This window comes from Sminthopsis crassicaudata, chromosome 4, assembly GCF_048593235.1.
Source record: "Sminthopsis crassicaudata isolate SCR6 chromosome 4, ASM4859323v1, whole genome shotgun sequence".
Classification (NCBI taxonomy): domain Eukaryota; kingdom Metazoa; phylum Chordata; class Mammalia; order Dasyuromorphia; family Dasyuridae; genus Sminthopsis; species Sminthopsis crassicaudata.
Window position 1 is genome coordinate 320,012,950 of NC_133620.1, and position 15,889 is coordinate 320,028,838.

The window sequence follows — 15,889 nt, forward strand, 5'->3', positions numbered from 1 at the left end:
GCTGGAAGCAGCCAGCTTCTAAAATGATGACAATGTTAACAAGGAGAAGGCTGCCTTAGTAGTAATGTTGTTAAATGAACTATAAAGAATCCATACACGGTTGCTGCATCTGAGAAATGCTGTTAGCTTAGTGATGCCCCAGAAGAGAAAATGTTTGCAATTCTTAAGCACTAAAGTATGACTTCTCACATGATTCGGTTATGACTCCAGTATCTGGCTGATTGGCAGAGCACTCCAATCCCATGTGGTTGTGGTTCTTAGCTAGCCTCCAGTGAGCCTCGGGAATTTTATCAACACCAGTAGAACTCCTGCAATCTTCACAAACTGTGCAGAGAGAAAGGAGTTTTTTCCTTTACCTTTTGGTCAGGGGTTTTCTATAAAGAAGGTGAAGATGGTGGAAGATGAAAGAACACAGTTGCTCCCCAAAGTAAGTTAGAAAGGGTAAGCTGACATTCTTTCCTCTAGAGCTCCTCAGCACTGGACTTGGAACTAGAAAGCCTTGTTCTGGTCCCCATTCTGCTTCTGACTTACTCTGTGATGATGGGCAAGTCATTGAAGTCTGTTTCCTTGTCTATAAAATAGCTGGACTGAATGTAAATAATAACATAGTATTTTCACCTTTTTTTGGTTAATGTTGTGATTTGCTTGCTTGGTTTTTTCTTTCTCATTTTTCCTCCTTTTGATCAGATTTTTCTTGTGCAGCATGATAAATGTGAAAATATGTTTAGAAGAATTGCACATATTTAACCTATATTGGATTGTTTGCTGTCTAGGAGAAGGGGAAGAAAGAAGAAAAATTTAGAACACAAGATTTTGCAAGGGTAAATGTTGAAAATTATCTTTGCATGTATTTTGAAAAGTAAAAACCTATTATTATAAAATAAATAAATAAAACAGAGTTTCAAAAAAATAAAATAAAATATCTGGACTAAATCCTGGTGCCTAGAAACTTAAATGGGAAAAACTTCAACAAGTTACAACTTTATTTCAATTATTTCAATGTAATTGAATTTAATTAATTTAATATAATTCAATTTATTTCAATGTAATTGGTTTCTTTTATGATCTATTTTATTTTATACATTTAAAAACATTTTCTAGAAGGAGTCCAATAGATGTTACTAAACTGCCGAAGTCCATGATACAAAAGGATCCTCATGGTTTTTCTGCCAACTCTACTTTACCCATGTGTTACTATGGCTCTATTTCATGTAAAGAGAAAAGTCTGGAGAAAGGAAGACTCAACTTGAAGAACTCAAATCTGGCTTCAGACACTTACTAGATGTATGTCCCTGGGCAAATCACTTAACCCTTTTCCCCTCATTTCCCCTCATTTGTCAAATGAGTGGAAAAGGAAAATGACAAAACATTCTAGTATCTTTGCCAAGAAATCCCCAAATAGGTCAAGAAGAGTTGCACATAATGGAAATGACTGAACAACAACATTTGATGAAAGCATATGGCAAAGACCAACTTTGGGTCATCTTGAACTTAATGCTAAGCTCTTTCTCATATTATTAAATGAAATAGGGTTGTAAAGCATACTTAGAACAGTGTCTGACACATAGTAAGTGCTATATAAATGCTTATTTTCTTTATTAGCACCTACCACTAAAATGGAATGATTGTAGAAGGACATTCAAGGAACTTCAATATTTTGCATTTTCAGAGGTTGAGGAAGCTAACATTTGTTTAGTCCTTGAATTTCTTATTTCAATTGAAATTAATTCAATTAAACAAACAAACAAGTAGATAGAAATTAACTTTTACCAAGTGCCAAGCACCCAGTGCTAGGTTCTGGTGATTCAAAGATGAAATAGCTTAAATTCTTCTGGAAGATATAACAAGTGCATATATAATTAGATTCAAAATAAATCTACAAATACAATGAAATTATAAGATAATTTGAGGAAGGTACTTGTGGATAAAGAGCTTCAGAATTTAGATTCTGAAGGTAAGAAGGGAATAGATTCCAGACATGGGAAAAGATGTGAAATCAAGGGAGAACCCAATTTGACTGGACCATAGAATAATATGTAATAAGGCTGAAAAATGTATGTTGGAACTAGTTTGTAAAGGGTTTGGTTAAAATCTAACAGAGGTTTGTATTGAATTCTAAAAGTAAGAGGGGATGCTGGAGATTATTGAATAATGTAATAACATGATCAGATTTGTGTAATAGGAAGATCACTGATATTTGTATGGAAGATGGATTAGCAAATGGAAAGACTTAAGACAGGGAGGTCCAATTGGGAGGATATTAAGAAAATGAATGAGGGAAGTGATGAGGCCCTGGACTGGAGTGGTGGCCAAGAAGCATGGAAGAGATGTGGATGTTAAACCAATAAGACTTAGCAACTGATGGATGCAGTGGAGTGAGAGGCAGTAAATCAATTAGCATTTATTAAGTGCCTACTCATTGCACAGACACTGTGCAAACTTGAGATACAAAGAAAGGCCAAGGGGAAAAAAAAAACTAGACTGCTTTTAGGAACTATAAGCTAATAGAGGAGACTGATTCTGAGACTGGGTAACTATAAAAATATTGATACCTTTGATAAACATATAGGGACAGACATAGGAAAGTTTGTAGGAGGGATCACTTGTTTGAAATATGTTAATTTTGGAATGTATATCTAGTATCAGCTATCTAATACATGTTTGTTTGTTTGTTTGTTTTAATTTTGTTAAATATTTCCCAATTACATGGAAACATTTTTAACCATTTTGTAAAATTTTGAGTTCCAAATTCTCTCCCTTCCTCTTGTCTCTCCCTCTTCCTCATGAAGGCAAGCACATGAAGTCATGCAAAACATATTTCCTTCTAATAGATATCGTTAATTCAGGATCAGAATAAAGGAGAGAGACTAGAGGCAGATAAATATAAACCTGGGAATTTATGCATAAATATGGTTAGAGTCAACTTTGAAAATTCTGTGTAATGGATATATCATTGTTCTGAATTGTTTTGTAAAGGACATATTACCTTGACAAGATCTTAGTAAGCAACTAGGTACATTGGACAGGAAGGTCAGGAAGACATGAATTAAGATCCTGCTTCATACAAATACTAGTTGTGCATCCTTAAACATATCACAGCCTTTTTCAGTCTTAGTCTCATCATCTGTAAAATGGATAATAATAATAATATAATACCTGTTTCACATAATGCATGTGAAGTACATTTCAAACCTTCAAGTGCTATATAAATGCTGGCTGTTATTATTATATAGAACATGATGCTTCCTTATTAAGACAGCTCCTGAGTAGGGAAATCCCTAGTACTTCAATTTATCTGCCTGAAGTGCTGCAGGCATCCACAGACAAAACAAATTATAGTCTGATTCTTGCTCAGGCAGAAGCGGCAGCAGCAGTAGCAGCATGCCCTATTTCTTCTTAATTCCACTAGAGAGAAGACAGAAACCCCCAGTGAATGCAAATCTTGTCTGGTGTGAAATGAACTGAGTCATGGCAGCCTAATTCTCATCACCATTAACTTGGTAGTCACTGAGCACCAATATGCTAGGTGCCATGCCGGGCAAGGCAAGCCCAAGGCTCCATGCACTGTTATATGGAAAAATGCAATATATATATATTTAATTAGGAATCTGCCAATGGGGCCTGCCCTGGGCCACTCTGTGGAGTCCTGCTTTTGTCTGCTCAGTACTCCCTCGTACAGTCCCTCTTCTTTATTTCTTAAGTATCCACTGCGCTCACCATAAGTCTCTGATCCCTGGAAAGGTATGAAAATGTGAAAATGGCTAGGGTTTTTTAAATGATATTTTTTTGTGACCACCAGGTGGCAATGGCCAGTAAGACAAGATGAGCTGTCAGTCTTCCCTGACTCCCACTTATCTCCTTTAGCCTGGGCAGAGATTCTCTTGCAAATTACTCCCCCTTTCTGGTTCTTGGCTTTCCTTTCAAATTTGACATGTTATCTTCCAGGAGATTGGGGGGGGGGGTGGAGAGGGAAAAAGGGGAAGGGGAATGATGGCTTACCTCCACTTGCTCACTTCAGCATGTGACTATACCAGCCTGAATCTCTTAGGAGTTATCTTCCTAAGCATTGGGCAATTATTATGGCAATTTAATCAATTCTCATCTAAATGAAATGTTTTTAGTACAAAACAGCTAAACTACAGAGCATAAAAGGGAATTTGAAAATATTTTTGCTAAAAGAAAGAAAAGGTGTGTGCTTAAACTCTTGTTACTTAATATCAATTTATTTTATTTTATTTTTTAAACTTATTTTTAATTTTTTTATTTTTTCTGCCTGTTTGTAGAGGAAATCTGGAAAGCCTGAAAATTTATGATCTACTCTGTCATCTTCCCAGAATACCCCTTCCAATTTAATTTAATTGCAGTATACTAAACTAGGTGCTGGGATTCAAAGTCAAAGATGAAACAGTCTATTATATTTGACTAGAATTTAATTACTGTTTAATGTTTACATAATTGTCATCAGTTTATATGGCTTTCCTTTTTTATTCTTCCTCTCTTGAGACAAATCTTCAGATGTATATGAATTATCCATATTTGTATCGCTCATGATGTAATAATATTCCATTATGTTAATAGATCACAATTTGCTCAGTCATTCCCTAATCCCTTTTTGTTATTTTGCTGTCACAAACAAGGCTATTACAAATACTTTTTGTTCAGGCATTTTGTGCCTGTCAATAATCTTCTTGGAAATAAAGTCTCAGCAGTGGAATCTCTGGGTTAATGAGTATGAACAAATTAGTAACTTTTATTGGGAAATTCCAAATTGCTTTCCAGAAAAATTGGAATAATTCACTGATGAATTCAGTGGTTTAATATATTTATCTCCCCATAGTTCTTCCAAAAATGAATTTTCCTATATTTTCTAGGTGGTACAAATTAAGTCAATTGGCATTTATTAGGAACTTACTACATACCAGATACTGTGTATCCCAGGCACGGGAATAAGGAGAAGAACAACACCAAAAAACCCTTCTCCTCTAAGAATTCACAGTCCAGTGAAGGGATGGGAGTAGAGACAATAGTCAAATAATTATGTACAAATAAGGTAAATACATAATAAATCTTATGGGGAAGCCACTAAGATATTAAGAACTGGGAAAGGCTTCTTGCAGAAAATGAGACTTGAATGTGGTCAGAAAAACTAGAAGGCAGAGATGAGGAGGGGGAGATGTGGGATCGGGGGACAGCCAGGGAAAAGGTTTGGAATTTGGAGATGGAGTATCTTTATTCAAAATACAACAGAGTCAGTGTAGAAGGTCAGTAGATTATGTGGCCAGCTCATGAAACAAATCAAACAAATGATCTTTCTGTTTTATTCTGGAAGTAACAGGAATCTATTAGACTTTATTGAATGGAGAGAAGATAGGGTCAAACCTGTCTTTTAGGAAGATCAATTTGACAATTGTGTGGAGGATGAATTGGAGTGGTGAGAGAGGGTGAAAAGTAGAGGATGAAGCTTAGATTGTGAGCCTGGGTGACTGGGGGGTGGGTATTGGTACCACTATCAAGAAAAGGGAAATTGGGAAGAAGGGAGGAATTGGGAGAAAAGATAATAAATTCAGATTTGGATTATGGAAATTAAGATGCTTATGGGAAGTCCACTTTGAGACTTTGAAACAGCCGGAAATGCAAGACTGGAGATCAGGAGATAGAAATGAACAAGTAGGTCTAAGAGATGGAAGCTGATGAGATCACCAACTGAATTAGGATAGAGGGAAAAGAAAGGAGGACCCAGGACTCAACTGTGGGGGTCACTCACAGTTAGTGAACATGTCCTGGAAAGCAAAGGAAGCAGAAAAAGAATGGTTAGACAGGTAGGAGGAGAACCAGGAGAAAACAGGGTTATGAAAACCTGGGAAGAAGAGTGATTAACAATGCAAGGAGGTTAAAAAGGATGAAGATGGAGAAAAGATCATCAGATTTAGTAATTAAGAAATCATTGCTGACTAGGGCAACTAGGTAGTGCAGTGGATGGAACACCAGCCCTAAATCAGGAGGACCTGAGTTCAAATGTGATATCAGATACTTAATACTGCCTGGCTGTGTGACCCTGGGCAAATCACTTAACCCCAATTACCTAAGAAAGAAAAGGAAAAAAAGGAAAAAGAAATCATCTCTGACTTTGGAGAAAAGAGTTTTGGTTGAATAATGAGGTCAGATGTCAGACTCCAGAGAGTGAAGGGAAAGGAAGGAGAAGCACTTACTGTACATGATCTTTTCTAGGAGTTTAGCTTTCAAAAGCTTTCAAAGATTTGAGACAGCTACATGGATGGATGGATCAAGTGACAGTTTTTGAAGATGAGGAAGACATGGGCATTTTCATAGGCAGTAGGGAAGCAGACAGAAGACAGGGAATCAGTGAAGATAAATGACAAAGAAGGGATAAGGTGGGTGGCGATCTGCTAGGGAAGACAGGATAAAATGGGAGCACTTGTGCATTTAAAGAAGGGCCACCTCTTTATGGGCACAGTGAGTAGAGTGCTGGACTTGGAGTCAGGGAAACCTCAGTTCTAATCCTGTTCAAATTCTAGATAAGTCATTTAGCCCCTCAGCTTCTGTCTAAAATAGGAATAATAATAATGATGAGGGTTGAGGTCCCTTTAAGATTCCTCTCTCTGACTGACCAACGCCCATGGCTGACCTTGATTCACAAAACCTGGTCAAAAGAACCCTTTTGAATATCCGGGCCCAGCCCCCCACTCTCAGCTCAGCTTCCCCCAGCCCTCACCTGATCTGAGCTAATTGAAAAGCCCGCCAAGAACTTGGATACCATCCATCATCTTCTAGGTATAAAAAAAAAAAAAAAAAACAACCCAGAGCTCCCTCTTTGCAGGAGCCCTTCCCCCCAACACATGGTATCCTTCCAGCCATGTAAGGGTTCCTTCCCCCCCCCAGCCAGCGGTCACCTTTGACCCTGGCGTCTTTCTAACTGAGCTTTACTTCCAAACTTCTACAATAAACCTTTTATTTATCAATCTAGGTTTTCAGGCCTGTAAATTCATTTACAGGGACACTGCACCCATGGGATTATTTTGCTATCTATGTGCCAGCAAACGGGGTTCCCCCTTTCCTTTCCCTCGTTAATAGTAGTAGCTACTTCATATGAGTCTTGCAAATATAAAATGAGATGACGTGTAATGTGCTTTGCAAATCTTAAAGAAAGTACTATATAAATGCTGACTATTATTGCTATTTGCTCATTTGATATTGTGAATTTCTAGGTCGAGATGGTTTTAATTAATGTTTCTACAATTATTGGTGATTTCAAACAATTTTCAGATGATTATTCATTATTTCTATTTCTTCTTTTGAAAATTTTTCATCTCTTTTGACCACTTTTTTTTTTTTTTGAGACTGGGGTTAAGTGATTTGCCCAGGGTCACACACCTAGGAAGTGTTAAGTGTCTGACATCATATTTGAACTCGGGTCCTCCTGAATTCAAGGCTGGTGCTATATCCACTGCGCCATCTAGCTGCCCCCTTGACCACTTACTTATCTTTTGAGAAATGGTTCTGAAGTTTTCTGTCATTTCCCTTCTAAATTATAACTGTCAAACACTAGAGTGGTTTAATGCAAACATTTTTCCCAGTTAATATCTCTTTAAAAGTTCTAGCTGCATTAGTCTATTTGTGCAAAAATATTTTATGTAATCAAAATGATCTATATTGTCTTTTGTAATCTTTTCTATACTATATCTAGTTAAGAGTTTCATAGAATTATGAAAGCTCTAACCTTTGATTTTTCTCTATTTTACAATGTGACTATATTTAGATCACTCAGTCATTTGGAATTTGTTGTGGCATATAGTTTAAGGAACTTATAGCATTGCATTTCTCATAACATTGCTTTTGTTTTCCCAATGGTTTTTTATTCAGTTTTATATTCCTTCATGGCCAGTGAAGGAATTGGTTTTGCTTGAATAAGCAAGTTATAAGGACCTTCTTGTTGATGTTCATTTAGAGAAAGAGAGGAAATAAGAACTTGTTAATTTTTTTTAGATTTCTAAAAAGTTTTTCTTCCCTCTCCAGCACTTTGTAAGGCTGGGCAAACTATAGAACATATTCATTTCTATTCTTGTTTATTTAATCCACTTTTCTATTTTTTTAATCACATACTAATTGTGATGACTGCTTTATTACATAACTTGAGACTAGTACCATATAGCCCCCTTCTGCTTTCATAATGATGATCATAGAATGACAGAAAATAGAGCAGAGTATTCCAATAAAGTTTTTAGAATGTCTATAAACATTCATTTAACTATCTATATATATTCTCACCCAAGTTTCTTAAACTTTTTCTACTTGTGACCTCTTTCTATCTGAGAAATTTTTAACTGATACTAAGCATATGGGCGTATAAAATCGTTACTCAAATTAAATATTTACTGGTAAATAAATCATAATTCGAGGCCCCCACATTCAGTTATGAGACTCCATATGGGCCATAAACCACAATTTAAGAAGCTAGACTCTAAACAAGTGAACTTTACCAAGTAATCAAGAAATTGACTATTAGATGTGAAACACATCAATAAATATGCTTATTCTCACAATAAATGAAGTGAGAAGACTAAAGGAAACTGAAACCAAATGGAATGATAGTTTATAGCTTTTTTTTTGAAAAGTAAAAGAATTGTTGAATTAGTTCCATAATGTGCCCAAAGGCAATACAAACTCAATTTTTTTTTTTTGAAGTGAATTCAACCATGAAAAGTTTCAATCTTGCTTTATTTCACTTTTTCTTTGCTGATATCTCTTCCCCAGCCTTGCCAACTGCCTTGCTACCCTCCCCAGAGACCATGTCCTGGAGTGTCTCTTCTCCAGAGCTGCTGCCCCTAGAATTGATCTCTTGATTAGTGATTGCTTCCCTCAGACTATTACTTCACTATCTGAGAAAGTCCCACCTCTGCCTTGGTTCATTCCCTTCTCTTCAGTCATCCTTCCCAAAGCCTTGCCAAATGCCCTACCATTTTATGCTCCTCCCATCAGACTATTTCACAGTGGCCACCCTCACCATCATGCAGCTTTCCAGGTTGAAAGTGCCCCCCCCTTGGCCATTATTCATCAATCTGAGTTATCTCTTCAATTAGAATGTAATCTTGCTGAGGGCAGGAAGGAAATTTGCTTTCGCATTTGTATTCCCAGTACCTAGAACAGTGTTTATTCTATGCTAAGCATCCTCTTACAAGCAAAAAGACCATTATGAAAATAATTACTATTTATCTGCCTTTTGTTCTACCGAGATAGAGAATTATATGAAGAATTTGGCAAGAACCTCCAAACTAAATTATTGCCTATCCAATGACTTTAACTTAAAAGTTCTTTATTTGGGCTATTATATTCCTGGATATCATAAGTTTGGGGTTGCTAGTAATTGTCTTTCTATCTTTACTTTATCCTCTGGTTCTATTAGAACAGGGTAGTTTTCTTTTATGATTTTTTTTCCCCTGAGGCTGGGGTTAAGTGACTTATCCAGGGTCACACAGCTAGGAAGTGTTAAGTGTCTGAGATCAGATTTGAACTCGGGTCCTCCTGAATTCAAGGCTGGTGCTCTATCCACTGCGCCACCTAGCTGCCCCTCTTTTATGATTTCTTGAAATTTAGTATCCAGGTGTTTTATTTGATCATCTTTTCAGGGAGTTTTTATACTTCTTAAATGTTTTCCCTTGAATATGCTGTTTTCAGTTCAATTGGTTTTTGATAATATTATATGTTCTTCAATTTTTTTCAACCTTTTGGCTTTGTTTGAATATTTCTTGTCTCATGGAGTTATTGAATTCTGATTACGCCATTCTATTTTTCCTTGAGACTAATGCAGGTTGTGGTCCCTTTAAAAAACTAGTCCTTTCAGATTGATTTATTCCTTTCTGATTCCCAACCCCAACTAGGTGATGCATTACCAATTCAAGAAGCTAGGATCTTTGATCCTAGTCAAAAGCACCCCATTGAATTCCAATAGGAGATCCAGGCTCTCCCAGCCCCCATCGGATCTGAGCCAACTTGGGCTGTCTATGTGGTGGTAGGCTGGGATGATGTGCACCCAGGTCTGCTAGCTCATGGTCAAGATCAGGTTCTAGTGGACATTAGGGAATCGAGGCAAGCTCCTGCAGAAACACATCTGAGAGAGGCAAACACTCAGGGCTGCCTTATCTCCAGATCCAAGTTTAGGGTCCACAGTGTTGGTTCTGAGAGACAATATAATTTTGGAAAATGTACTTTCAATGCTGAAATCAGGACTGTCCCAGGTTTGTAGGGTCATACTGATTGTCCCAATGTGTTGTTTGTAAATAAATGTAGAGCTGTGAACTTTTGGCCATTATGGAAACAGTAGTTACCTAGAACGTTGCTGCCCCCTTAAGCATATTGAGAGATAGCATCCAATTTAATCCAATTTAAAGATTTTAATCCATTGAATGCAATACCCAAATTAGCCATCAGGTAGCACTCTACTTGAGCTACTATCCAGGCTCCAGTCACTCAGAAACATATGCAAACTAATAAATAGCTACTTTCTAAAGGGCAATAGTTTTTCTGACCACTACCTAGTTCTGCAGATACCTTGGCTGCAAATTCCATCATGGAATGTCTCAGCTCCTGTGCTTAGCTAGCAAGTGACTTTGTGTCTTCGTGTCTGGATTATTTAACTTAGAAGACCATATAATATATATTGCACAAATACTAAAATACAAAAATCAACTGACTGGGAGGAAAAAGATAAAGGAGGGATCTGCAGGGGTGGTGAGGGTGGTAGGGTGGCAGGGATGTTAAGTAATAGCAAGGCAAGAGATATACAAAAATATAATAACAATGATCAGGAGTAGAATTTATTAGAAAAAAAGTAGGGGTAGTTATTGATCTCAGACAAAGTCAAACTTAAAGATTCAATCAAGAAAATCTATTTATATGTCATCTACAATATATATGCATATATAAATATATATAAGTGTGCATAAACATATATATAAGTATATGGATGTGTATATATGTATATGTAGACATGAATATATCCATGCTTAACTGCAGCCTGCTTATAGGAGATAGACAGAAGGGAAAGGGAAAAAAAAGAAAAAGTACACAGCAGAAATCAAAAATAAGGAAGTAAAGAAAAGATGGACAGTTATGAATACAATGTTTTCTATTTGCTATTATATTTACTTTCTTGAAATGAAATTTATTGTGACATATTTTTAATCTTTCCCAGTGTTCTTCTGGGCACATGACATGACATGTTTTTCTTTTCCTGTCTTTCTTTTTCTAATTTGATTTTTCTTATTTTGCATTTAAGTTTTAAATAAATGCATTTTAACTGGCAAAGAACTGAAAACTAAAGGGATGCCCATAAATTGAGGTATGGCAGAATAAGTTATATGGCTTATGAATGTAATGGAAAGCTACTATGTTGTAAGAAACAAGGAAAGGGATGGTTTCAGAGAGATTTTGAAAGATTTGTATGAAATGATGCAAAGTAAGGTGAGCAGAATCAGAAGAATGATGTACAATAATGACAGTGTAAAGACAACTTTGAAAGACACAAGAACTATGATCAATGAAACAATGAATTGTGATTCCAGAAGTCCAGTGATGAAACATGCTATTTACCAGAGGTCATAGACTCAGATACAGTTTAAAACATATATATTTTTTCCATAGCCAATGCAGCTAGGAACTGATTCAAAAGAAAACTTCCAACATTTCATTTATCTACATCTGCTTGACCATTCTTCCCAAAATCTTATCTTTCTTAGTCAGTTCTTCTCTCTGTCTTCTTGTTGTGGTTCAATCATACACAGCTCAAGACTGTATTTAGAGTTTTCTTGGCAAAGGTACTGAAGTGCTTTGCCATTTCTTTCTTCAGCTCATTTTACAGATGAGGAAACTAAGGCAAAAAAAGAATTAAGTAACTTGCCCAAGATCACCCAGCTAATAAGTGTCTGAGGTCAGATTTGAACTCAGGAAGACAGTGTTCCTGACTTGGTCTGGCACTTTACCACTGGGCTAGCTAACTGCCCTTAGCAGATAATAATGAACAGATACTTCATTCTAGTCTCTGTCCTCGTCCTTACTAGTTCTTAATTAGTGGTGTAAGTCATTAACAAATTTTTATTGTATTTCCTTTCAGGAAGCTGGGTGCAATGAGCCACCATCTTTGTCTTGCAACCTCGCTGTGAGAATACGAGAACCAATCCTAAAGAAGCGTAATGGAGGTGGCTCTGATTGGGGTTGCCTCCCTCCCCGAGCTAAGTGGCCCTCTGCCCTGGCTTTCCAAGGAAGTCTCCCTCTTCCTCTTAATTTTTGGAGCAGCTGCATCAAGTATTTGATCTTCCTCCTGAACTTCCTTTTCTCTCTTCTTGGGCTGCTGACTTTGGTGGTGGGACTGTGGGGCTTTGCAGACAAGGAGTCACTGGGGAGTGAGCAGCTGCCCCACCTGGGTACTGACCCAATGCTGCTGTTTGTGGTGGTGGGACTGGCAGTCAGCACTGTGTCCCTAGCAGGCTGTATAGGGGCCCTCTGTGAGAACATCTGCCTTCTTTGGTTCTTTGCTGGGGGGATCTTCACTTTCTTGACTCTAGAGGCATTGGCAGGAATCTTGATATATGCTTTATGGGACCAACTCCAGGATGTACTGGACAATACCATGCTCATGGCCATTACTCTGTACCAAGATGACTCAGATCTGCATTTTCTTTTGGATGAAATCCAATTCGGCCTAAGGTGCTGTGGGGTAGTCTCCTACCACGACTGGGAACTGAACTTGTAAGTTAATAAGTTTTCCCTAGATTCCTATATGAAGTGTGTTGGGGAATAGTGCAGCATGAGACAGCCTCCAATCTGGGTCCGGTGAAATCTATCCCATATTCCAGGTCGACCTGGAGTCAGTGTCCATCCAAAATTGCATCTCACAATTCCTCACTGATGCTTCTCTTTTATCAGACCAAACTAGAAAATACATTAATTTAAAGCAAAGGGCATTGGATTAAGTAACATAGCAAGAAAATTCCTTCCTCCCTCTTTGGACACAGAAGAATATTCTCTCATAGATTCCTACAATTTTGGTGATCGAAAGAACATGTTCAGGGAATTGATGGAACACACCTAGAAAAACAGGGCAGACAGTACTATTCCTTCTCCCATTGCACCCAGCCTGGAAACTTCCTTCCCCTCCAAAACCGGGCCTTTTGCTGCCTCCCTAAAAAACTGCTGCTGCAAGGATTGCATTTGATGCTACTTTCTTCATTGAGTTGCAAAGTGCTGATGTCATTTTCTGGGCTATTTTCCCCACTATGTTCCCATCTACTAGTTCCACAAAGATGGTTCTCTACTGAACTATTGCTGCTTTCAGGTTTTCTCCTGAATTGATGTTGTTATGGTGCTTCTTCTCCAGAGAGACGTAATCATCATTCTTTTCCTGTGGCTAACTGGGTTCCTCATTGCTCTTCCTCCTTTCTGTGAGTCAGAATCCCACAAAAGCTCGTAGGATGCCTTTCTTTTGAACTGCTTTGCTTTCCTCCCACCCTGAGTTTTACCTGCTATTTGATAGAGGATGAATGAGAAAATTCCTTTCATTTGGATCCTGCCTCACTTGCTCATTCATAAATTATCCTGGCGTTTTGCTTTTCAAGACTAGAGGGGTGGAGCTAGAGACTTTCATCCTGCATTTCTGTCCACTCCAAAATTGTTTTCCCCCAAATCTGTAAAGACACAACATAGGACCTGCCTTCAAAAAGACATGTTTAATAAGGAAGAGCAAACACGTATTTAATAGAAATTAGTGATAATAAAGATGATGATAATGATGAAAGGAGCCCAGTTCTGTTAAATGATAGCTTACAGCTTAAGGGATCTGCCTGAGTATGCTCAGAAAGTCTTTTACAATTATTTAAAGTATCTGGAAAGTAAGTGAAGAAAAGACATTTATGAATCCAGAAGATAAAAAGGGAATTTTCATCAATATTGAAATGCAGCATCTATAGCAAGGGATTTATAGATGGTTGCTTTTACAAAGCAACAGTAACAATTTTACATTTATGCAATGCTTTTAAATTTATAAAATGTTTTCTTCATAACTGCCTTCTGAGGTAGGCAGCACAAATAGGATGAATTCTAGCTTATAATAGGATTTATTAAGTATTATAGCCAGGTCTCTAAGCCCACTGCTTTCATTACTGTCCATACACAAAGGATATATTTTGATGATAATTATTTGTGGCACATTTTTTTCAGATCAGGCTGGTACCACCCCCACCTCTTCCTTGAGATACAGCATAACACCTTTGCTCTTAATCCATTGAATGTATGCCCAGGGCATACACATTCATTTTAATATTAGACCAAGTATAACATAAGTTTTATTGGGTTTTGTTTGTTTTTGGAGGCAATGGGTTTAATTGACTTGTCCAGAATCACACAGCTAGGAAATGTCCAAGGTCAGGTTTCAACTCAGATCTTCCTGATTCCAGTGCTGGTATTCTATCCACTTAAGTAGAGCATAATTTAAAAAATTCACTACTAGACAATTATACAAAACTTTCAAAGTCATTTACAGGTAACTTCTGGAAAAGCAGAATGGAATAATGGATAGAATGACAGCCTCAGGTCAATGAGATCTAGATTCAGGTTCTGCTTGGCTATATTGGCTATATGGTTCTGGGCAACTCACTTAATACTAGTCCTAGTAAAATGAAGATAGTAGCAGATATAATTCACTAATGACCCATACCTTAGATCCCCAGGAAATCCCAGATTTAATCAGCTCTTCATTCATTTTCTAGAAACATTGACCCATATTTTGCAGTTTATATTCAAACAGTCCCCAATAATTAGCACAAGCAAGACACACATAGACATATTATATTTTTACATTATAGCATATCACTGACTATGAAGTTTCTGAAGTTGAAGGAGGAAGTAAATTTTATATACATGTCTATAGAGAAGCTTTGTGCCAGAATGGGAAAAACACTCAGGGGATCTGTATTCTCATCTTGACTCTGCTATTTATTAGGTTTATGACTTTGCCAGGGCAGCTAGGGGGACACAGTGAATAGAGTGCCAGGCGTGGAGTCAGAAAGACTCATTTTTCTGAGTTCAATTCTGACATCAGATATTAATTTGCTGTGTGACCCTGGGCATGTCCCTCAATCCTGTTGATGAATATTGGGCCACATGATACCTTGGGCCCTTGCCATCTATAAATCCCTTGCTATAGATGCTGCATTTCAGTATTGATGGAAATTCCCTTGTTATCTTCCAGGTCCTTAAATGTCTTTTCTTCACTTACTTTTCAGATACTTTAACTGCAGTTCCCCAGGAGTGCAGGCCTGTGGTCTCCCCGCTTCTTGTTGCATCAACCCCTGGGAAAATGGAACCATCATCAACTCCCAGTGTGGCTTTGGTGTTCTACGCCTGGATGAGGCTACAGCTCAAAGCATTGTTCATTTTGAGGGATGCAGCCCCAAACTCAGGCAGTGGTTGAACCAGAACAGCTGGGTCATCAGGGACTACGCATTTGTTACCACAGTAATAGAAGGGTTGGAGTTCTTATTAGTTACCAAACTAGTGGGGGATATTAAACTCAGGAAAGCCAATGACTGAGAATGGTGGGAGAGTTATTGATTGCTCCCTAACTAATCTCAAAGTTATCCTTGTCACCTTTTGTCTGCTTTGGAGTGAATCCTCCAATTCTCCAGAGTGCAATGACTGTCATAATGGAGGAGCAACAGGATAACTGCTGTCTACTTCTGCAGAACGATTATAATCTCTCTAGCACCCCAAGACTTAAAAATAGAAGTCATTAAAGTCAATTTGTATGATTATTTTTTAAAAAATTATTTTCATTATGAAGATACATTAATATTTCAATAAAGCAAGAAAAAGATGATTG

At 37.5% G+C, this 15,889-nt stretch overlaps 1 protein-coding gene across 1 annotated transcript; it reads left to right on the forward strand.

Annotated features, from left to right (window-relative positions):
* Positions 1–268: 268 nt before the first annotated feature.
* TSPAN10 (tetraspanin 10) lies at positions 269–15,889 on the forward strand. Its single transcript, XM_074260401.1, has 3 exons — positions 269–427; positions 12,128–12,762; positions 15,294–15,889. The coding sequence occupies exons 1-3, from the start codon at positions 392–394 to the stop codon at positions 15,598–15,600; spliced, it is 978 nt and encodes a 325-aa protein (XP_074116502.1). The 5' UTR covers positions 269–391; the 3' UTR covers positions 15,601–15,889.